Source organism: Paroedura picta, chromosome 9 (genome assembly GCF_049243985.1).
Source record: "Paroedura picta isolate Pp20150507F chromosome 9, Ppicta_v3.0, whole genome shotgun sequence".
In the NCBI taxonomy this organism is placed as follows: domain Eukaryota; kingdom Metazoa; phylum Chordata; class Lepidosauria; order Squamata; family Gekkonidae; genus Paroedura; species Paroedura picta.
In genome coordinates, this window is record NC_135377.1 from 58,210,615 (window position 1) to 58,235,400 (window position 24,786).

Below are 24,786 nucleotides of genomic sequence, written 5' to 3' on the forward strand. Positions count from 1 at the left end.
TTTTGTGTCTGATATCTTCCTTCTTCTCCCCCAAAGCTCTGAAAGGACATTTCTATTGACTGGAAGGAGGGGAACATTAAACAGGTCTTTTACGGGAATGTAATGCTGGTTGGGAGATAGACATGGCCATGATGGCTTGAATGCTCCCCCCCCCCCCCGCCCCAATAACAAACCTCTAATCATAATGGTTGAAATTGCTGGACTTGATTTCTGCTACCAAACATTCTGGTTGTATGGAGAGTCACCAGGGCCTGCTTTCACCAACACATGGAGGGGAATACCCAATCCTGGGAGTGCCAGTAACATTTCAGAGGAAGACCAGAACTGGCCTGGGTAGATGCCCTGCCATAGCTCGTGCTGCTTGAGAGAGACCTATCTGAATTCCAGAAAACCCAACAATGAGTCCACTTTCTTTTAGCCCCTTTCTTTTAGAGGATGTGTACCACCCTTAAGAGCCTCTTGTGGCGCAGAGTGGTAAGGCAGCCGTCTGAAAGCTTTGCCCATGAGGCTGGGAGTTCAATCCCAGCAGCCAGCTCAAGGTTGACTCAGCCTTCCATCCTTCCGAGGTCGGTAAAATGAGTACCCAGCTTTTGCTGGGGGGTAAACGGTAATGACTGGGGAAGGCACTGGCAAACCACCCCGTATTGAGTCTGCCATGAAAACGCTAGAGGGCGTCACCCCAAGGGTCAGACATGACTCGGTGCTTGCACAGGGGATACCTTTACCTTTACCACCCTCCACAGCCTCTTTCTTCCCCAGGTTGGGGTTAACAGGTAGGTCAAGCCATTATGTTGTTTCTGTTAAAATATTCACAGCCATGACCGTTTAACCTTTCAGGTCCTCTTTCAAGCTCACAGAGTCATCTGCTAACAGGGTAGCCCATCCCCCTACTCTACACTCAAACAGTTCACAGAGTTATTTGGGCCGGGGATTCAAATGCTGCTCCATTCACATGCCACCATTCATTCATATCCTCAAGCATACATAGACCAAGAACTTAACTTGTGCGTGTGTTTCTATCCTTGAAACACACAGCCCACAGGGTTAAACAAACAAGGGGTTAACTTTTATTTATAGTTTGAACATAACACTGAAGAAAATCGGGTAAAGGTTGCAATATTTCTTTTTAACTGAACTTTTGAACTTTCTCCAGTATTTGGTATCCAGCTTTCGCAATCTTTTGTTTCGCAATGTTTTGTTACAAATTGACTCACTCCCCAGTCAGTTTTAAGATTGCCAACATCAAGCAGTATTGCATCCAAACAGCAAGAAACATCCTTTGCCAGACTGAGGGCCTTCTTGAAAACTGGTTTGTCAGGGTATTCTTCCCCCTCATGCACAATTACACTTTTCTATCCTCAGAATAATTCTCAAAACTTTACTCTGCTGGCCCCACAGGGTGAATCTCCCTGGAATTTCCTTCATGTAGCTCTGGCCACAATCACTCTTGGATTGGTCCATTATATGGATACCAAGGTGAATAGGTTATGGTTCCACACTAAAGGAATCTTCACGTAAACATTCTTGAGCTATAAGGTAGACGTTTGCAGCTTTTCTCCTAATCCAGGGGAGAAATGTACAGGCCTTTGTGGACAAGGGAAGGGGCCATGGCTCAATGGTAGAACATCTGCCTGGCATCTGGTCCTCAGTTCAACCCACAGCATCTCTTTTTAAAAGATTAAGTGGTAGGTGATGTGAAAGACCCCTGTCAAAGGCCCTGGAGAGTGTCTGCTAGCCTGAGTAGACAATACTGACTTCAGTCGACCAATGGTCTGATTCAGTATAAGGCAGCTCCATGTGTCTTTGAGAAAACTTCACAGACATGCATTATTTGAGCAGGTATGTGTGTGAGGTATCTTTGGCATATCAGGAAGCCTCTCTCATTTGGAAATGGGCCAAACATCATACATCATTGGATCTAATCATTTGGAGCCAGCTTGGTGTATTGGTTAGGAGAGCCAACTTCTAATCTAGTGAGCCGGCTTTGATTCCCTACTCCTCCTCCACATGCAGCCAGCGGGGTGACCTTGGACTTGCCACAGCACTGATAAAGCTGTTCCGACCGAGCAGTAATATCAGGGCTCTCTCAAACTCACCTACCTCACAGGGTGTCTGTGGTGAGGAGAGGAAGGGAATGCGATTGTAAGCCACTTTGAGACACCTTCAGGTAGAGAAAAGCGACAAATAAGAACCAACTCTTCTTGATTATTCATTCTGCTTTCAGGCTCATAGTTGAATGTGTCAACTGACTCAATTTTTATAAGCACTCAGATTGTTCTAGGCGTGATTAAACTCTGTCTCTATGGACTTTTATGGCTTATATTATCACTGCATTCACCTTGGAGTAACCCCTGAAATATTCTTCAGGCTTTGGGTAGCCCCAGAGGTCATGCCAGTTGGCCGTGCCTCCCTGCCGCACATCCAGAAATTACATGTTTACAGTGTGCATTGTATCACTAATAATATAAAATGCTTGTTAACATGTTAGTTTCATTTTTGTGTATGCAGTCCCTTGCCTGAGCAAAACAAGGAATCATCTCAGCTGTCATAAAGCCCACAATGCAAAACAGCAATTCTTCTCATGGGAAATGATCTGTGTGATTCAGAGATAACTTGTAACTTTGGGAGGTCTGCAGGCCCCACCAGGAGATGGGCAATCCTACCTGAGAATATATTTTCCTGGGGTCATCAATGGCTTCCAGGGCAAGGGGAAATCTTTGTTGCCCTCCTCTGGACACACTGAAGTTTATCAACATCCCCCTTCAACTGGGGTGCCCAAAACTGAACACAGTACTCCATGTGAGGCTGAACCAGAGCAGAGTAAAGCTGTACCGTCACCTCCCTGGACATGATACTCTGTTTGATACAGTCCAAAATCCCATTTGGCTTTTTAGCCACTGAGTCACACTGCTGACTCATGTTCAATGTATGGTCTACTAAGACTCCTAGATCCTTTTCACACATGCTACTGCCAAGACAAGTCTCCCCCATCTTATACTGGTGTATTTGGTTTATCCTACCTAAAATTTAATAAGTATCACCTCTAATTCCTCATCCAAATCATTTATAAATATGTTGAACAACACAGGCGCCAGGACAGATCCTTGGGGTACTTGTCACAGGCTCCAATGTTCTTTTCCAAGAAGATGCTGAACAATTAACAAGTACCCTCTGGGTACGATTTGTCAACCAGTTATTGATCCACCTGACAGAATTAGGATCCATACCGCATTTTACCAACTTGTGTACAAGAATATAATGTGGAACCTTATCAAACGTTTACTGAAATCCAGATAGGAAAGGGGTGTTACTCTGAGTCTCCTTAAAGGGGGGAGGAAAGAGGCGACAGCCCTCATCCATGGGGGGGACACCATGCGGGGCCCCTGGAAGTGTGGGGCCCATAGCACATGCTATATATGCTACATGGACAAAGCGGCCCTGCCTGAGGTATCAGATGGCTATCCTCTACAGATTTTAAAAGAGACAAGGAAGGGAACAAGTGTGACATCCAGACCTACACATTCCCCATAAACTGAAGAAGAGAGGTTTTATAGAGTGGTGGGCACTCTGTGTGAGTGGACAAGGGGTATCACACCATACGTGCTGCTTAGAGAAAGGACAAGATAAGATATATAAGATAAGATTAATGGGTGCTATGTCCTGGACATACCATTTCAGATTGAAAGACTGCTTGAGTGACGCTCTTCCATATAAAAATCTTCCAGGTACACAGAAACAAGTGTGCAACAGGGAGGCTAGGTATTTGTGTGTGTGTGTGTGTGTGTGTGTGTATGCATGTGTACTGCAGCATACTACTATGAGCTTCCACCAGCAGTCTGAAGCCGCATGGATTTAAAAGTGTGTGAATGCTTGCGATTGCTCTATAAATGAATGATACATCTTTTTTGAATACCAGATGGGAAACTTGGGCAGTTTCCCAGCTTAATGGGTTAAGAGCAGAGGACTCTAAACTATAGAAGTGGGTTTAATTCCCCACTCCTTTGCACACTGCCAGATAGGTGACCTTGGGGTTGTTCTTGAAAAGCAGTTCTCTTAGCACTCACTCAGCCCCACCTACCTTACACTACATCACAAGGTGTCTATTGTGGAGAAAGGAAGTGAAAGGTGTTTGTAAGCCTTAGTGAAAAGCAGGGTATAAAAAATCAGTTCTTTATTCCTATAAAAGGTAACAGTATCCCCTGTGCAAGCACCAGGTCATGTCTGACCCTTGGGGTGACGCCCTCTAGAGTTTTCATGGCAGACTCAATACGGGGTGGTTTGCCAATGCCTTCCCCAGTCATTACCATTTACCCCCCAGCAAGCTGGGTACTCATTTTACCAACCTCGGAAGGATGGAAGGCTGAGTCAACCTTGAGCTGGCTGCTGGGATTGAACTCCCAGCCTCATGGGCAGAGCTTCAGACTGCATGTCTGCTGCCTTACCACTCTGCGCCACAAGAGGCTCCTTCCTATACAGACCCCCTATCTTGTCTGTGGGTAGTCTGTTTTTTGTGCTGGGCTTTTTACCTTTTACTTTTCAATCGAGTGCTATGGATGTTGTTTTTTCTCTTAGGAAAGCTGCTGATGTTTTTCTGGGAAGATATGGGCTTGTATGGAATAAACTCACTTTAGTTTATGCTTGAGCATCTTGTTTAAAGATATAGACTTTGAACACAGGATACTAGTGATTTGCGCTGAGATACATTGACTACCGTATGTCATTTAAGGGCCTTGATAATTGAAATTTATAAGTTAATTCAAAATATATTTATTTCCATCCAAGTAATGTTGTTGAGGATAGCATTCTGCATTCAAGCACAGTTACAGATGCAGAAAAATGTGTCTCTTGAAAAATGTGTATACTCTCGAATGTGTCTCTTCTTCCTTTCTAATATTATGCAAAGACTTCATGCAAAACCTTAATAATCTGATTCAGGCATGGGGTGGGGGGCAGGTTACATTTGGGTCCTCTTGATTTGCATTATTCACTTTGAAGCACACATTGCTTTAAAAAATTAAACCCTCCAAATTTCATTACAAGTTGAGTATTTTATTTCAATAATGATGTTTTTTTTAGGACTTGTATTCATACACTTTTAAGAACAATACACTTAAGTGAAACTTACTATTATGTTGTGGAATACACAACTAGATGAGGCTACACATAGAAAAATACACATAGCCAACAACATAGTTTAAAATAAGATGTAATAGGTGTCTGTGCTTAACAGTTTTGGTGTTCTGTCTCTTTTAGTGTCTGTGTTTTTCTACCCTCTCATCGTTCATTGCTGCATATTAAGAATGTTGTTTGAAACCTACGGTAGATCTATCACTAACAACAACATCTATGTATCAGTTGACATTAACATTGATAACTCATGATATGCATTAGCTTAGCTAAGGGTAGGTGCCAACTTAGTCTTCAATATAGTGTCTACAAAATATAAGCTCAAATCAAACACTATGAGTAAAGGGAGGCCACTGAGTGAAATAATAGGTTGGAGGTTATAAAACAGTGCAATTCAGAAGAGCATCTTTCTTTATGTGGTTTGGGAGACCCATTTCCACACGTGTATACCTTAGTACATATATAACTGTTAATGACTAGCTCTAATTAGTTAGTTTTAATATCTATCTACCATATTATATATTATCAAGTGTCATTTATTCTGATGCACTGCATAATTAAACATGCTGCACGAAGGACAGCAGGAAATGCTAACTTTAGGTGTGCAGTACATTCTGAAATCTCCTCCCCAAAGGGCTTCCTCTCATTCAGAAATTAGACTTTGTAAAAATTTTAGCTGCAAAAAAAAGAATTTTCGCAGCAAGTGCCTGTTTGGAGTTGCAGGGACATCCCGTGATACGTATGTGTCAATTGAAGCGTTTGCTTCTTGGGGATTATCCCTCATTTTCTGTTGTAAAGCTAGTCTAATTCAGATTTGATATCCTCTTTTCTCTCTCCTGGCCACTCATTTCCTAATGGGTTGGGTGTGACGAGCAGTTGGTCAAGCGCAAAGAAGTTCCTTAGGATGTACACAATTCCTTGGGAACAACGCTCTGCCTCAGTGAAACAGTAACAGCTGCCTTCTTCCACATCTCACATACCTTGAACTCCCAATTGAATATACCTTTCTATGACTGCTAATCCTGTTAGGAAAGGAAAACAAAAAAATATTCTGTGAGAGAAAGGGGTACTAAGAAAAACAACAAATGACCAAAATCAAAACCAAATCAAACGAAAGCTTTGGATAAACAGTCCTTACAACTTCTGCACGTGGTTTTTATTTGTTCGTTGTTGAGTTACAGCAAGGGTTTCGATGGTGTGTTAATGGCAGTGCTCAAAATGGTAGACAATAGCATTTTAGGTTGTTACTTGGGGTTTAGTAGAAGGGAAAACTAAAACCTGTCAGGGACTTGTACGCACTCAGAATTCCATAGCCCTATATTCTTTGGGAACACCTTGAAGAAAACTGAGTAAAATGGGGCATTCCATGGCTTTCCCTAAAATATGGCTGCCAGCAAGTAAAAACTACATTTCAAGTCGGGGGTGGGGGTGGTTTTGCTTTTGTTCAGCATTTGCTAATAGAATTTCGTATACTCCTACTGCATAACACAACTCAACGGACATTAACAAATAAGATTGTTTCTATCTAGGGAATTCTGCAGTTGGTTATTAAATCTTTAAGGCAGCTTTGTTATGAAGCAGAGAATGTAGTCCTTCCATGACATCTTGGAGCTTCAGCGCCTAGCAATGGGAGAGCCAGACCTGGAACCAGGCCGGGAACCAGATCCTCCCTTTGGAAAAAAGAAATTACATTATTTTAATATGAGCATACAGCTAACAGATACAGTATATGTGTGTCATATGTGGTTGTATTGACCTGTTGATGGAAATAAGTACTAATCGTTTCCATGGAGCACAGATCGGTCTGTGGTTCATTGCAGATTTCCAGCTCCCACCATTTAAATGGGCCTTTTGTTAGAACTGTATACAAGCCATCTGATATGAATGGAGGATACATGTTAGCAGCATTTAATTAATTGCAGCCTAAAATGATTATTGCATTGACACATTGTTTTCCTTTAGGAAATATTTTTTTTGTTTCTGATTATTTTTTTAAATACCCTGAATTTATTCTAATTAAATGCCACATCAAGAACATCTGCTAGTATTTTGATAATTTGCTTGTTCAAATGATTAGAGCTTTGCCTATGTTGTTTCTAATGAGCTGATAGAGCTTTATTTAGTGTTGCTAGACAAGCCATGGAAAAGAAACAGCATCTACCCTGTGGTAGCTTGTTTGTGTGTGGCTGAAGCCGGTGCCTGCTTTTGTAGGATTGTTGACTAATCTTCACAAATATGTGACCAACTTTCTCATTGAGACTTCTGGCAGATTACTTCCCATGAGATATTTGCCCCTACAAGTTTCCTGATGCCTAGCACAGTTTGTTTGGTAACTTTTTTCACTAGTGGAAAAGCTGGTTTGTTCTTACTTAGTCCAATGAGGAGGACTGGCTCATTTATGGGTTTTTACAAGTTTCTTATGAACTAACGCCTTCCTCAAAGTAGCAGAAGCAAATCCCATGCCTGAAACATTGAACATTGCTATTATTCTTATTATTATGGACTAATCAGATAGAGAAGTGGAACCACCTTGTACTTTTACAATAGAAAAGAGCAAACTATCCTGAGCGGTACAGCTGGCAGTGAAATAATAATAGTGCTGTTGTGAAGGGACACTTGGAATACCCAAGGTAAAAATGGTGACAACAGAGCTGGTAAGAGCACTTACAAACCCTTTCCTGAATCAGAGCCATTAATCATTGTGTTTTGCTGCAGAGTTACACCCTCTACAGTCCTTTGAAGTCTTACAAGGCTCTCTAAAGATTAGCAGAAGCTCAGAGAACTTCTTTACTCTTCTGATGGCTTGGCCATAATCTAAACATAAGCAAAAAAGACCAGGATCGCAGCTAGCTGTAACTCTAAATCACACAAATTTAGGGGTATCCAGGTATGTGGAATGTTTTCTTCACATAATCACCTCTTGTTTCCATCATTCTTCTGCTTATTTTCCTCATTCTATAGTAGGAGGTTAAATTAGATGCAGCTTGGTTCCTTTCTGGGTTTTTGGGGAGGGAGGTGTTTAAATGATCAGCAGCCTTTTGTGCTGCCTTCTTTTCAATATTTCTCTGTTCATTTCCAGTCAAAATGGCTTCTGAACCATTTGGTTGCATCAATATCAGCCAGAGGATTAGAATTATATTTAATGGGCTATAAATTATGTGCTATAAGACATTGATTTCTCAATTCTGTGGACCTTTACATCCATTTGTTGTAGAACCTGCTTTAAGGAACATTTTGGATTTTTTGCAACTGTTCATGAAAGGTAGTGCAGGAACTAGATCAATACCTTTTCACCAAGGGTGAAATCACGAATGCAGATCAAAAATAACTCTGGAAGGCAATAGGAGCTTCAAATGTGAAGAAGCAACATAATACAAATTAGCGCAAGCAGCTACCGCACTCTTTTTCTTGTACTTTCACTTATGCGAGTGGAAATTTTGAACTGCATTGTTTATATCCATGTTCCTGTATGAATATGCATTCACATTTCCCTCTGCAGTTTGCGTGAAACTTTGTAATATGAAACGCATTACCAATGTTGTGGCGCTGTCTATTTCCCTTCCTGCTTTGGCACATGGCAAAGTAAGCACAGCATAACCTTCAAGCCATTTTCTCTTTCAAAGCTTTAAATCTCATTAGAGGGTTATTTAATTTGTGCAAAACATGTTTGTTTCTGGTTTGAATGCTGTTTGTTGGGAGAACAATTTGAATTTGGATAAACAGAAAAAATGCTTGGAATCTTATTGCCATGGAAAGGAAGTGTACTAAAAGGCAGCTTTTATTAAATCTAGGATTCTGCATAGCACATCCATGCTATGGAATGTTATAATATGGTGTGTCCCCCCCCCTTAAAAGCAGCTAGAAGTGCGCCAGCAACTTGTGCATAAAATGTAACAAATGGTTAGCCAAGGCACAGTCACACTCTTCTCAGCTTCAATGGACATTTTAGTCTGCTTGTGTTAATTTGATCAAAGTGCTTTCTTTTAAAGACTATTTAAACCAATTGAAATCAATGAAGTGGTTTAAATTTTACGGTTTCCTGTTAACTGGATTATGGATCAGACCCATGTAATGTACAATGCCTTCAATAATTGCATCCCTTTCATTAGAAAGTATACTAATATATCTTTGCTAGTACTGTTTGGAAAATAGAGTGCAGGGCTATGATTTGCAAGGGGTCATTTATTTTAAATATTTCTGCCTTGTTTTTTTCTTGCTCACAGGATTAAATCAGCATGCATTTCCATTGTACTTGTTTCTTGGAGAATATTTATTTTAATCAAGAGGGAATTTGGGCTGCAATTTAGTGGTTGACATAATCAGAAAACATTTTCAGATTTAAATTGGGAATGGGTAAGAGACAAAATCAAGCATAGCTTTCTTCCCAATATGTTGCTTCTTCATGACCATTTATTCACTGGAGGTTTCATGCCGGGCTGCAGACTTGTATATAAATCAAATGAATAAATAATAGTCTTTTCATACAAAATCATGATATCTGGTGGAATATATGTACCTAAGAAACCTTTCAAAGGCTACTGCTGATACTAGTGCAGGGAAGATGGAAGAGCTGAGCTATGTTATCAGACTCCCATATGCAGCCAGACCAAACTTTTGTCTTACAGCGTTGCTGATCTCCAGAATGTTTGTTTAAGGCTTCTACCTCATGTTCTGTAGATGTTAAGTCAGTGCAATGCTTAGTGATCTAATAACTAAGGAATACTTTTTCCCTCCTCCCTTCACCAGCAGTTCTTGCTTACTGCAGTTTTAAAACCTTACCAGTTTAAAGAGTTTAGACAGTGTGCCCTGGCCATCGTAGTGGTATCCCTTGTGTCCCTTGTGAGCATATTTATGCTCATAGTATTTGCCACTTCCATATCCATGCTTTGGAGTTTCACCGCCCTGCAAAAGAGAAATTGCATGATTTCTCAACTATAATAAATTATAGCAACCTGTGCAATAAAATAATGTCAGGTAGAATGGGGATATTCTCCAGTGCTGGACAAAAATGTCATCTGGTTGCAACAAAACATGTAGACAGGGAAGTTAAAATATGTAGACTCGGTAGCTGAGAATCAATTAGTCAACATGCTGAAAGTATCTTACCATGAGTCCTGCCATGTAGAGTTGGATATTGCCCAACATGATGATTCTTAATAAGAATCACATGTAACCAATGCACCATGTTTTATGCATTCAGGCTATTGAACAATAAGAACCAGTTTCATGCAACTGATTCAACAGTAGAGAAAAGTAGAAACAAAACAAAGAAGCAAACCTAAACTGGTCTATTCAGATGTAAGACAGTTTACTTCCAGAAGATAGTTCTTAGAACTGCTGTCGAAAGGTATCAGCCATTCAAGCATTTATTCCTCTAAGGTTTTACTCAGTGTTACTGAGGTAACGTGAAGGTAGCTTATTTTGTTGTTTTCATTATGGAACAAGTACTTACACTTCAGTGTTGTCCACTTTTTGAAAAGCCGCGTTTAAAAAAAATCGAGACAAAGCATAACCATCAGAAGGGATTTTCAAGTATTGTTCCTCTCCACAATTGTGAAGTAATTCCTTACCTTGAAAGAGTATTTTCCTCAGCGGTAAATAACCATTTCAAACTTATGAAAACTAAAGCACCCTCCAATACAATATTCTGTTTTTCAAAGATGTGTTTTCAGCCAAAATGACAATTCAAGTAGTCTGAGTCATTATTAATCTTTGTAAAAGTGGCGCAAATTTACTTGCAAGTTTGAGCCACTCTGGGCTAATGGCCGCCTTAAAGGCCAAATGGGTCATTCTGAATGTGCACCTGGACAGTCAACTGAGGCTGCCAGAGCTTTGGGTTGCTTTCCAGTATGAAGTAGGATCTGACTGTGCAATCCTTATACCATTCTAAACCTATTGGCTTCAACAGACTTAGAAAGGTATGTTTAAGACTGCAAGGTAAGTCTGCTAAGAACTGGTTTAAGGTCATCCAAACATTTAAGTGAAACTAACAAATGCTTGGCAAATGCTCCTTCCTGCTATAATGCTCTTGTGAGAAAGATACATGGTTAGTCTTTCACAGACTCCTCTTCCATTTATCAGGTTCTAAATCCTTATTGACCTAAAGGTCAATAAGCAGTATTAGGCCCTGCTGTACTTGTTCTGAGGACAATGACAAACTCAACTATTTTCCATGGAGACAGGGCTCTTGAAAACTTGGCCTAGCAGTATATTATTAGCAAAAATTGGGCCAGTTGATTTAGTTGGATTTGGAAGCTGCCATAGCCTTCAGTCAATGAACAATCAAATCAGTTCATTCTAAAGATAAGCAAAAATGACCTTTTGAAATAATAAGAAGCCCTTTTTAGTTGCATTTATGAAAATAAAATCAAATGTATGAAGAAACACAGTAGGATATCTGGGCTTTAAATTCTAACTTGTCCCAAGTCCCAAGCACAATAATTTCTTGAAGCTGGAGGAATATTATTTTTGCTACACAAATTGTGAGATGGCAACTTTCTTCTCAGAGCCAAATTTTGTATGCTGAGTGCCTTGCATAGGAGCTTCTTGTGATCTCTTTTCTTTAGTTTGCTCATACATAGGGGAGATATCTCCTCCGATCTTAAATTTTCCATCTTTTTCACGCGTTTCCATTCTTGGCAAACCACACCATTGACAGCCTTTCATATTTCCTTCCAGCCTTGGACCATGAACTAGTTTCTAATGCCGATATCTGCAAATCATCTTGAGCATAGAAAAAGTGATACAGAAATGTCTTAAATAAATAACTAAAAAACGATAATCTGGAGACTTCTTGAGGTCTATTGACGTTAGCAAACTTTTACTTCTTAGCAGGCCTGTCAGGGTTCCAAAGAAGCCTGGGCCACATAGTTTTTGAGGCCCCTAGCTATAATTAAAACGAAAGAAGATAAATACTGCATATAAAATAGGTTGCAAAACTTATCAAATGCCAAAAAAAACAACAACCCAAAAACCCTCAAACATATGCAGCAGTGAATGTGAATGTGTTGTTGTTGTTGTTATGTGCGAAGTCGTGTCCGACCCATCGCGACCCCATGGACAATGATCCTCCAGGCCTTCCTGTCCTCTACCATTCCCCGGAGTCCATTTAAGTTTGCACCTACTGCTTCAGTGACTCCATCCATCCACCTCATTCTCTGTCGTCCCCTTCTTCTTTTGCCCTCGATCTCTCCCAGCATTAGGCTCTTCTCCAGGGAGTCCTTCCTTCTCATGAGGTGGCCAAAATATTTGAGTTTCATCTTCAGGATCTGGCCTTCTAAAGAGCAGTCAGGGCTGATCTCCTCTAGGACTGACTGGTTTGTTCGCCTTGCAGTCCAAGGGACTCGCAAGAGTCTTCTCCAGCACCAGAGTTCAAACGCCTCAATTCTTTGACGCTCGGCCTTCCTTATGGTCCAACTTTCGCAGCCATACATTGCAACGGGGAAGACCATAGCCTTGACTAAACGCACTTTTGTTGGCAGGGTGATGTCTCTGCTTTTTAGGATGCTGTCTAGATTTGCCATAGCTTTCCTCCCCAGGAGCAAGCGTCTTTTAATTTCTTTGCTGCAGTCCCCATCTGCAGTGATCTTGGAGCCCAGGAAAATAAAATCTGTCACTATCTCCATTTCTTCCCCTTCTATTTGCCAGGAATTGAGAGGGCCGGATGCCATGATCTTTGTTTTCTTGATGTTGAGTTTCAAGCCAACTTTGGCACTCTCCTCCTTCACCCGCATCAACAGGCTCTTTAGTTCCTCTTCACTTTCTGCCATTAGAGTGGTATCATCTGCATATCTGAGGTTGTTGATATTTCTCCCTGCAATCTTGATCCCAATTTGTGACTCCTCTAATCCCGCATTTCTCATGATGTGCTCTGCATACAAGTTAAATAGGCAAGGCGACAGTATACAGCATGTGAATGTGTGCCTTGAGCCAAATGGTCCTCTTGGCTGTCCCATGACAGGTGCTGCTTCTAAGTGCTTGAGGTATATACAGTGGGGATGGGGATTCATAAGACTGTACTCAAACCTTAAGAAGCGGTTGAAAATTTGATCACCTCATAATAGTCTTAATTGTCCATCCACTTACTGGTATTCTGCATATTAATCTTGCATGCATATCAACCTACAGCCAAGAACCAATTTTACCCCTGTCCACTTCATATATTTTTCTTTGAAACTATAACTGTAGGCAAACTTGTAGAATATCAGTAAGCACCATGAACTGATGCAAAATTTGAGTTGCAAGCTGACAGGTAGGGGATGGGGATCTCCTGGAATTATAACTGAGCTCCAGATTACATGAATCACTTAACATTTATTAATTTATTTAAAACATTTATTCCACTTCTCCTGGAGAAAATGGTAGCTATGGAAGGTGGACTGCATGGTGATTTAATCTCCCAAGATCCTTCCCCTCCCTAAACTCTACTGTCCCAGGTTCCACCCTCAAATCGCCAGGTATTTCTGAACCTAGAGTTTGCACACTTCTTAGTCAGCATTTTACCATATTCTTAGTTCCAAATCAAACTGAAGTTATGTGTAGGGATGCCAATCTCCAGGTGAGACCTAAGAATCCCCTGGAATTACAGCTTATCTCCAGACTACAAAAATCAGCATCTCTGGAGAAGATAGATGCTTTGGAGGGTGATTTCTGTGGTGTTATAGCCCACTGAGGTCCCTGTTCTCCTCAGGTTCTACCCCCAAATCTCTAGGGGCTTCCCCAGCCTGGATCTGGCAACCCTATCCCCCTATCCCTTACCCGGGCCAGGGAAAACCTGGCAACCCTAGTTATGTGTAATTAATTACTTCAGACCATGCTTCTCCCTTCCACCATCACCACACATCCGGAGATCTGCAGAACTTATCAACAGCCTTAACGGAAAGAGGCAGATGTGTCATGCAGTGAAGTTGCTTTACTTGTGTGCAGGTGAAAGAAATTTTAAGCGCACCGTAAGCTTGACAGGCTTCTGGATAAAAGGAAGCAACAAAACTACAGGCATAAACAAATAGCTTGGGAGCCAGGAAATGGATCAAAAGGAATAAAGCAAACAAAGCTGAAGTCAAAACAGGATTCTGTAGTGCTAGGAAGGTAAGGTGCCATTTGGGCCTATGCAAAACAAAATGGCTGCAAGGGCAAAACACGTTCATCACCTACCCAGCTAAATCTGCTGAAGGATAATCCTCTCCCCTGCACACATAAGAAACAGAAACAGTGACAAGGTGACCAACGTGGAGCAAAAAGGCACTGAGGGTGTACAAGAAATGAAATAAATTTTTTCTGTAAAGATTGAACTAAAACTGCTGGAGCAAGTTTCAGTGAGGGAACTATGGTGACCTCGCCCTCTTCCCTCACTTAGATGTGGGTTTTTCCTTCCATTCTTCTTTTTCTTTCTGAATGAACAGGCTATTTTCTTTTTTTCCAGATGATCTATGTCTGTCATACCCTGTCATGTTATTTTACTTGAGGGCAGACACAAGACCCTCTTCTGAAATGGGATGTGAACGGCTTTATAAAATTAAAAAAAATAAACAACATATAGATGGGAAAAGGTCAGGTGAAATCAGGGCCAAAATGTTTGAAGTAAATCAATGAGAACTCTGAGGTAACCTTATTTTCACAAACTACAGTTCATATGTTTCCAGCTATTGAGAGTTTTAAACTTTTCACAATCTTAGAAATGTTGGGATGAGAGGCCTTTGTTTCAGGGTTTCTTAAACAATTCAGTATCGAGGTTTCAGAAGGCAGGGATATGCTACCAAGTACCCAAATTCCTTATCTGAGCTCACCAGTGATCGGCCCTGCTTTAGACTGAGCTATCTCCCTTTCAGCTGGGCAGGGAATCTCTTCTCTGACAAGAAGTTCTTTCCCTTTTCCTTCACTGATCAACCCACTCCTCCTTGCCAGACTTCTCAGTCCTTAGTCAGTATGAAACTGTTTTCAGACCTGCTCAGTATTTCACTATTCCCAAAAGGATAAGGAACTATGAGGACAGACAAATAAGCTAGGCACTTTAGTGACCCTCTTGGCAGGTACATAGCACCCACAAACACCACATTAGGGACCCCTGGACTATACCATGCCACCTTCTCTCCTGAAGCAACAGCAGGGTGCATTTATTGTAAACCTCAACCAGCCTCTTGTTTTAAGATCAGGGTAAGCCCAGTGCAAAAATGAGGGATTGCTTGGCCAGCAGGGAAGCACTTCCACACACTGAACTTTCTGAGCCAAATTCTTTAAGACAGGGTAATGGAAGAAAGTTTTCTGGACAGAGTTTCAAAGTACTTTCAATATAGGATATCTTTCTATATAATAATGCCCCAGGGTCTCCCACACTTAACCCTAAACATAAGTGAATTATTTTCTTTTCTTAAGCTCCCACATTGTTTTGGTATCAGACTCGGGTCACAAATGAGTCTCTGGCTTAACACACATTAATGACCCATAATGTGAATTGATGTTAGATTTTTCTCAGAGATGCTTACCTTTCCCTGCATAGGAGGAGGTGTCCTTGGTGACACCTAGAAAGCAACACAGAACAGCAATTACAATGATTGGCCAAATATAAATTAAAAAGATCATTTCACTGCACTCTGGAAGCCAGACTCTGGCCCTCTGACCTTTTTCTTCCTGGCTGCTTATTACCAAGAAGGTGTTTTAACAGAACTGGTTCGTGTGTGTACGTGTGTGTCAAATTATAGTAACTCATGAAACAACATTTTCAGAATGCAAAATAGAAGAAGTCAACTGGATGCCCTCCAGTTCGTTCACCATTCATTATTTATACAACAGTAAGTGCAAGATTTTTACAATCTTCATAACTTTGTGAGATGCTGCCCCATGCTCATCCAAAGAATTCATGGCTGAATTATTCATGGGAATATAATTAGATGGCATGGGTCTATACCAGCCTGAAATATTCTTCAGGCTCTGAGAGATCCCAGAAGTGGTACGATGGTGCAGAATATGGTTGGGAGTAATAGCTGTATACATGCCTGCCCGGGGCCCCTCTCCTTCCCACCCCCTCCAGGCCCATCATTGGCCATTTTGGGAGAGGGGGGGGGTTGACGTGACTATATATGGCCATATCATCCGATAAATGTTTAACAGATCTTAAAAAATATATTAAAATTAATTAACTATCACCCATTCAGGAAACCCTTTTAGGGCTGTCAAGAAGCCCCAGGGTTTTATGAGACCCTTGTTGAGAAAGCCTGGTCCAAACAGTTAAAATGGAAAACAGTGGTGCTCCTCCTCCTCTTCCTCCTCCTCCTCCTCCTCCTCCTCCTCTTCCTCTCATCACACACATCTCCAAGGAGATCACTCACCCTTCCACTTTATTCTCAAACAACCCCGTGAGGTAGCTTATATTTAGTGAGTGGACTGAAGTCACCTTATGAACTTCATGGCAGGATGGAGATTTGAATCCAGGTTTCCCTGGTCCTACCCTGGCAGTCTAAATACTACACCACACTATTTCTTTCCCATTAACAAGTAGCAAAAGAAAGGATGCCCTCACGGAGGCATTCATTGGCTCTGTCCCCCATATCCTCTAAATCAAACATTCATTTGCTATCACTTTATTAATTTAGATTCAAATGAGTAGCCGTGTTGGTCTGAAGTAGCACAATAAAATCAGAGCCCAGTAGCATCTTTAAGACCAACAAAGATTTATTCACCGCGTGAGCTTTCGAGTGCAAGCACCCTTTGTCGTGTAAGGAATTCTTAGAGTGCAAGCACTCAAAAGCTCACGCCTTGAATAAATCTTTGTTGGTCTTAAAGGTGCTACTGGACTCTGATTTTATTAATTTAGTTATATATCCCAGTCTTTTCTACAGGGTGGGCCACAGCCTGTTAACATCAAGCATATTTTAAAAATAAACTTTGTGAAAGCAATGGATTTTCAAGTTCAGTTCAGTGACTTCGCAAACCTCTATACAATTTCCATCAACTAGAAGTGGTTTATGAGATGTGAAGTTTCTTTTTTTTTTAATTCTCTTCATAAAAAGTGTCATAAATTAAGTGTAGCCTGCCGAGTAGAGAACTCCTTCAGCTCTGATGAGTCCCTGGAGAATCCTGTTGTTTATAACTGATGCTGCCTTGTAGAGCAGTGGAACCACAATTTATCCCCAGCTTATATCAAGATTACAGTGATTTGTGTAGATATTAAAGAAAGGAACAATGATCGTATGTTTGCTATTAGCTGTGACAGAAATTGGCTTCACTTTGGGTAGGCAGGTAGTTGTGAGTTCCTGCATTGTGTAGGAGTTTGGAGGTCCCTTCTAACTCTATGATCCTATGAGAGCAAAGGATGGACACAGTAGAGAAGTTTCACAAATTCTAATTGTCTATTTTCCACACAAAAAGAAAAGAAAAAAGGATGTTGACTTCCAGTTATGGGGTTACTTAGGCCTAATAAAAAATGAACACAATACCATCTGGCTGCCTTTTTTTTTTAGAAAAGTAGAAAGGATGAAACACAAGCAAAACAAACTATGAAAAACAGCATCGCCAGATGGAGAGGGAATGCGGTCTCTTGCATACAGCAGCAGATGAGTCGTTTCCTTCCTTGCATAATCAACATTAGTCAGGGCTGTAGAATAGTTTGAACCTCCCCACCAACTGCTTGCATGTCCTGTGGCAGGTGTGTGTATATGAAATTTGTGAGATCACAATCCAAAATTCAGGAGTACAAGAAAAATCTGTGCTACTGTTGAGTATATCAATGCTCAGAAAGAACAGAAGAAAGAGCTGCAACCATTTCAAAGTCCTACCTCTGAATGGGGAAAGACAATGCAATAACTTATTTCTGTTTTCACTTCCCCACCCGGAGGTTGGCAACTCCATATGCAAACCTCAACACACATAGCCAGTGGGCTTACATTCTTTATCTTGAAGCACCTCGTAATGAATATCTGATATAGACATTTTCCAGGAGGGTTTTCACATTGTTTGCTATTTTACAAACTCCTTAAAACAGTAGAAAGCACCTCTGTGGGGCTGGGCTTTTCATGCTACTAATTTGTTAAAAAAATTGGAGCATCCCAGCTTCATAGCAGAAGAAAACTCTCTTGTACTTTTAAATTAATGGTCCTCAGGCAGGAAATCAGAGCCAGCCCTTTTTGCGGCCTCACAGGCTTGACACCTTTTAGGCTACAGTTCATTTTTAAGGGGCTAAAACAAGCAGCCAAGAGCTAAAACGCACTGATATGCACAAAGCAACAAGGAAGATAGTTTTGTTGAAGTAAGTCACCAACACACACACACACACACACACACACACACACATACAACAAGATGCATATGGAGTTTAATACTGGTCCCAATAAAGAGACTTCCTGCAGGAGCTCCAATGCCTACAAGGAGCTCCTCATTTACAAGAATTGTACCACTCAGAGGAAGGCAAGGTTCTCTATTCTCTGTCCAATAAATGTTTCCCTGGAGCTCCTCTGCTAGGCATTTGGTTGAGGTCTACTGGAACCAACAACACCTACTGGGCCCCATGAAACTCCCTCCCAAGAATCCATGCTCCTGACATAGACAATCATGGATCTGTTTATTATTCTGTTAAATTGTCATAGCGTTATTAGCATTATCATTACCATTGTCGTTATTCTACTCTATTCAATATGTAATATTGAGTTGGATGTACAGTTTCTTTACGTTCCATGTGAATTGCCCTGAGCCTCAGAGGAGGGTGGTATACAAATGTAACAAACAAACAAATGTCACAGCTTCCATTATATACTTCTATACATGTTGAATAATACACTTTTAATCCTCTTTCAATACACTTTGCATTTTACAGTGATAAATGTCAAAATCCATGCCATGCATTGAATCTGGAATGTAAGTGAATTATTCAGCATGTGTGGAAGCACCAGGACTCCAGATCAGGGTGGCAGTGTCTAATTTCTATTGTGTTATTGTTGTTGTGTAGAGGGAGGTGGGGAATGAAAAGCATGCAAATATTCCATGATTCAGTTTGCATGCTATTTTACAAGAAAATTCATCTTACGATGTGGGATAATGGTTTAGTAGGATTTTTCATTGGAAGCTCTTTCAGTCCCAAGTGACTAACACATTAGGAAAACTTACAATGTTCCTGAAGAAATGGACCACGGGGTTGTCATCCACGTATCGTCCATGCTGAGATCTTGGATGAGGCAGAGAACTGACGTGGCTCACTCTGGCAGCATGATGATAGTCCTGGAACATGGGTGAGGTGATACATTTGGATGAATACACACGTTGACAGGGCTTAATGGCAGCATTTGGAAAGAAAATTGATACAAAAAGTCATATTTAATTGAAGCAGAGACAAAGTGGATTTTAAAAAATATGCCTTATTTCCAGATAGATGCTTTCAGAAAATTCATGCATAGGAAGTTAAGGCAAATGGTCATACTCTTTCATTGCAGGAACAAACTGCCTATTAACATGGAGGCTCCATTCTGCTATCATGGCTAAGAATTAATGATAAACTTACTCTTTTTATCTAATTCCCATTTAAATTTAAATCCCCATTTAATAGCATTTAAAAAAATCCTGTTACATGGAAGTAAAACATTGCATAATTATATCAAATGAAGCAAAAGACAGTTACAGTGAATTTCTTTGTGAATAAATATTTCTCCCACCATCGGCAACACTTTCATTTTGACCTCCCAGTACCCAAGTATTCATTGCCATTATTTCATATAAATAGAGTAACATTCCATCATGTATTCTGGGCCTGATTCTTCCAGGTTCGTGGCAGAAGACTTTCTCAGCCTTGGTACCTGAGGTTCTTTGAAGTGGAGATACCTTCAGTATTAAAGCAATGTGTTTCAACTCTGAGCTAAGGTTGTCTCCTCTCAACAAGTCTTTGTTACTTGTTGAATAAAAAAGACAAGATCGAGGGAGACCTCGTTATACAATGCCAAGAGAGACCTTTTTAAACACACACACGCACACTGGGATAATATTTTCTCTGTGCACAACAGATGGATACATTTGGTACACAATAGCCTCAACTGACTACAGGCTACATGCAGCTATACACTTGAATCTGGACATGTGATACATTGAATTTTACCTGTCCCCCCTTTTTCACATTTCCATTTAGGTTGCAGAGACACAGCAAAACTATATAGCCGGCATTTTCAGATGCACCAGAGCAAAAAAAGAAAAAAAAGTGAACCTTTTATGGCCTCCATTAACATTCAAAATGTTGGGACGCAAACTTTCAAGTTACACAAAACTCTGCTTTATATGTCTGCAAAAATAAAACAAAATTGTTAAACAAAAGAAGATGTTACATACCAAGGCTGATGTTAATTAAGTAGCACTGAATGTTCCTTGTAACAGACAAACAGGAATTTGGATTATCTGGATTACAAATCTTGCTGGAAGGGGGGTGGGAAATCACCAAAACAAAGTAGGAAAACAGGTTAGCAAAATGTTCAACAAGATGCATGGCCCGGCCTTTAACCAGGAAATAAACAATATTGCAAAGCATCTTTCTAAATCCACCAACCTGTAGGACCCCCAATAAAAAGAGAATAGTTAATGCAGAAGAGATGGGATGTGATATTAACAGAACTAAAGATAAATTTTGAATGTACACTAGATAAAAGATTCACTTCAAATAATGTTTATATACTGAAGGGTATGATGTACTATCCTCAAACAAAATCCCATCTCTAAAATGTTTCTTAAAGTAACAATATTGCTCTCTAAATACCTGAAAGTTAGCTACCTTTCCATTTCGCCTGATGAAGAATTCTGTGTAACTTGAAAGTTCCCATCCTCCTACACCAATGGAAGTCCTGATAGTGCTCCCACGTTTTTCAAAAGTACTGTGAGATGCAGATCTGAAGTACTAGGTAAAATAAGGTGTAATAAGCACTACATGTCATATAGGAAAGGATGCTTTAATATTAATTTTACTTTTGTTAACAGTAAACACACTTACCTTTTGTACAGCAGCAAGATAGCCTAAAATCTGGGAGGCATATAGCATCTGAATGTTTCATTGTTATTTCTAGTCACAGAGTTGGAAGGCAGCATACTGGCCATCTAGCCCAACCCCTCACTCAGTGCTTAATAACCTCTGTTACTAACCCATATTCATTTCAGTTTGCAGTTCAGGAGGAGAATATATTTTACAGGAGTGTATTTAATGGCTTTTTTAAAAAACATAGCTTGAAAACCCACAGGGCAATTTTATTTGTTCTCTCTCTCTCTCTCTCTCTCATGACATTTTTACACCGCCACTCCCTGCAAAGCCGGCTTATTTGGTTGCTCAGATTGATCAACTTGCCTTGCTCTGATAACAAACCACCACCAACAACCAACAGCCCAGTAAAAGACGGAGTTGAATCCAGCCATTTGTTCTGCTGACCCAAGAGGGAGGAGGGGCCTATTTGGACTCCCTGAAAGGCTATGCCATGGATTATGAGGCCTGTGTCAATAAGAAGAGAAGTGGGATAGAGATGCAATGAAATAGAGAAGCGGTATGATAAAAATAATTGTTTCTGTTTTCTGTCTCATGCAGAAGTTAGCATTATTCTCCACATCATTTCCCTCTCAGTGGATCCTAAACTTCATGGGCTGGACACATTATAGGTTTTTTTTTTAAACTCTGCAGTGGTCTGTGTGAAAACTTCAATTTTATTTACTTAAGTTGGGCTTTGAACAGTGCTGGAAATATAGATTGATGTGAGAGTGAGTAGTGAATTTGAGCTGCTACTATTGTTCATTTTCTCCCTGCCTTCCAACAGATTGTCACATTTTCGATCAATCTTTGTAGGATGGGTACCAGTTCCAGTTTGGGAAATTCCTAGAGTTTTGGGGGCGTGGGAGTGACCTCCATTGTCATTCCAGTTCTCCAGACTTCACCTGGAGGTTGGCAACCCTGTTTTGTAGCCTGGAAGACCGGAATCCTAATTCGTAAAAACATCTCAAAATTCCTCAAGCCATACAAACATGTCTCCGTGTCATGCGATTTTTGCATACGGTCCACACAGAGGCCTTTAAAAACAATATCACCATTATGATGCACAGTCATCCAAACACCTTGTCCATTACTCCACAGTCATGAGGGGGGCCAGGAATGGGTGTAAGAGGGGACATCATAAATGCCCCCTCCCCCCGGGTTGTATTGGTCAGACAACTGTTAGGAAAAACATTTGACTTTTCCAACCTCACATTTCTATTAATTTTTCACCTTGCTCTCTTCTGTCTCCTCCATACTGAATACACTTATTGATGTATTACAAGATCAGAAACAGGTGGGATCTGAAATATACCCCACTATAAGTTTATCTCTTGCAAACTTTGTATTTCACATAGACTTTGCATATACATTGCTCCTGTCTCTTCAAGTACAAATTTCATTCCATAAAATGTTTTAACTGCCACAAGGCACCCTTTGCAAGTATCCCCCACACCCTTCTACAGAGGCTTGCAGAAATTCCTATCAGCTCTTCTACTGTAAGCAGACAGATTAAGACCACAGACTTGTTTGCTCATGTTCTTTCTTGGACCTCTTCTTTATTGGCTACAGTTGGATTTCCTTCCAAGTCAACATGCATAGGATTGTGCTGTCAGACTTGAGACATCCTAATTTAGGCCTTCAGTATTTTTGAACTCTTTGGTGTTGTTTTCAACTGGGAAGTGAAGAATAAATTTTAGTTTCAGCACAGTCTGTAATTCATTTATTTTTGGGACTTGCACACTGCCTTTCTAGCCATTAGTGTCAATAAAAACAAATCCGATCCAAAGTGATAATAATTCAATGTTATAAAACCCCATTTTTCAAAAAACAAAAATCAAAAAACCCTAATTCCAGTAAAGCACCATCTGTCCATTCTCCTAGTCCACTAACTTTCCCCACCAACTAGACTGTAAATTAAAAAGCCAGGCTAAAGAGAGATTGCAAGTGGTTGCAATCTTGCAGTTTTTGTCAAATGAAAATGTTGGCAATATGTTAGCAAACAGAAAGGGTTAGGAGGAGAGATGAGAGTTGTCCTTGGCCTGATACCCTTTGAGCCAACTGAGCTCCAGAGATGCTGTGAATGCCTCAGGGTCTCCACCTTGGACTTAGCTGGTACCTGTGCAGGTTTGGATGGGAATGGTGGGCCTTCTCCCACACCAGTGGACTAGCTGGAGGTTGTTTCCTTACCTTTTCCAGGAGATGATTCCAGAAGGCAAGTGATGCCATCAAGAAAACTACTATCATAATCCTACCTTGAAGGCAGCAGGGAACAGTCAGAAGAGAGTATTGGCTAGATCTTAAAAGGCTCCTAAGCTTCATATGGAGAAAAGCTGCCCTTTTAAGCACTTCAGAGGACATGTGCTTTTAAGGGAGAAGTGCTTTACAATCAGAACCATCTGTCACAATAAAACCCATTTGACAGATCACTGTGCATTTACAATGCCCCTGCCCCACAAACCGCACTTTAGTGGTGCGTGATATTTTTACATATATCACTAGAGATTTCAATAGAATTTGTTCTTTGGTGAAGAGCACTCTGCGTGCAGGAAACTTCCATTTATTCTTTTTAAAGAGAAGAGATGGAGCTACCCTGTAAGTGACTAGCTAATGATTTCCCCAAGTGACAATTTATTGCTGGAGAGATGCTTTCAAGTTTTTGTTTTAGCTTTCTGGGACTTTTCATGGTCTAATGCAAGGAAACTATTTTAGGTCCACATTACACTAGGAGTCTGTACTGCAGAGACCTCAGTGGGTTGCTCATTAAAATTAAGCTTCCTTGCAGCTGTACAGCTTCCAGCATCCTGCTGACTTTTATGCTCAGCATCTCTTTCCTGACTAGCAAGGTGGCTGTAGCTGTGGAAAAGAGAGAACCAAGCTTCCCACTTGGCAGCAAGAGACTGTTCTCTCCACTCATTCTGACCCGGGTGCCCATGGTTCAAATGCTTGTCCTCCTGTACTGCGGTGGCAAACTTTGCTGCTGTTTCTTTGCAAACCAGAAGGGGCTTGCTTATGCCTGCTGTCAGCTCAAAAGACTTTGGAAAACCCCTTTGGTTGAAAAGAACAAGTTACAGCAGGTTCATCCCCCTTCTTGTAACTAGGCAACAGCTGCTGCCAAGGCAACAGGACAAGCTCAGGTGGATAAAAGCCAGGAGATAAGAGCAGGTGAATCGCGAGGTGACTCTATACTCGAGAGCTGTTAAAATGCTGTTCATCAATTCAAATGAAGAAACTACCAGAGCAAGACGGCAGAATTGAATCCTTCCTTCTTTCCAGAACCAAAGAACTTACCAGGAGTTTTCTGAGAGTATCAGAAGCAAACTCAAGGCACAGAGCAAGGGTTTCTTTATTCCCCTTAACATTTCCTTATATCAAGAAGCATCCATTTGTGCTGAAGCATGAGATTCTCTCTCTTTCATTCCCTGCTCCTTCGCTGACATCTTCCTGCTGGCTCCAGGGCTATTGTGTGATGTTGGGAGACTACGCAAAAGCTTCTTGCTGAAGTCAACATAAATTGGCTGCAACTTGACAGTACACGCATACATATAAGAAGGAATGGAAATTCTTTTATCCAGCAGACAGGTTTTGAATGTTACCTTTGAAAAACTACTTTATTTCTTTATATCTTTCTCTTAAGAGGCGCAGGGTGGTAAGGCAACAGAAATGCTGTCTGCCCATGAGGCTGG

At 40.8% G+C, this 24,786-nt stretch overlaps 1 protein-coding gene across 6 annotated transcripts in view; it reads right to left on the minus strand.

Annotated features, from left to right (window-relative positions):
* Window positions 1–5,028: 5,028 nt before the first annotated feature.
* Window positions 5,029–24,786, minus strand: part of MBP (myelin basic protein) — a 135,204-nt gene continuing 115,446 nt past the window's right edge. For 3 of the 6 annotated variants that reach the window (XM_077352927.1, XM_077352932.1, XM_077352933.1), the window contains exons 5-9: window positions 19,222–19,383; window positions 15,609–15,644; window positions 14,281–14,313; window positions 9,907–10,029; window positions 5,029–6,797 (exon numbers count right to left, since the gene is read on the minus strand). In XM_077352927.1, coding sequence (XP_077209042.1) covers window positions 6,741–6,797; window positions 9,907–10,029; window positions 14,281–14,313; window positions 15,609–15,644; window positions 19,222–19,383 — 411 coding nt within the window. In that variant the 3' untranslated portion in view covers window positions 5,029–6,740. The remainder of the gene's footprint in view (window positions 6,798–9,906; window positions 10,030–14,280; window positions 14,314–15,608; window positions 15,645–19,221; window positions 19,384–24,786) is intronic. The other 3 variants (XM_077352929.1, XM_077352930.1, XM_077352928.1) reach the window with 3 other exon arrangements.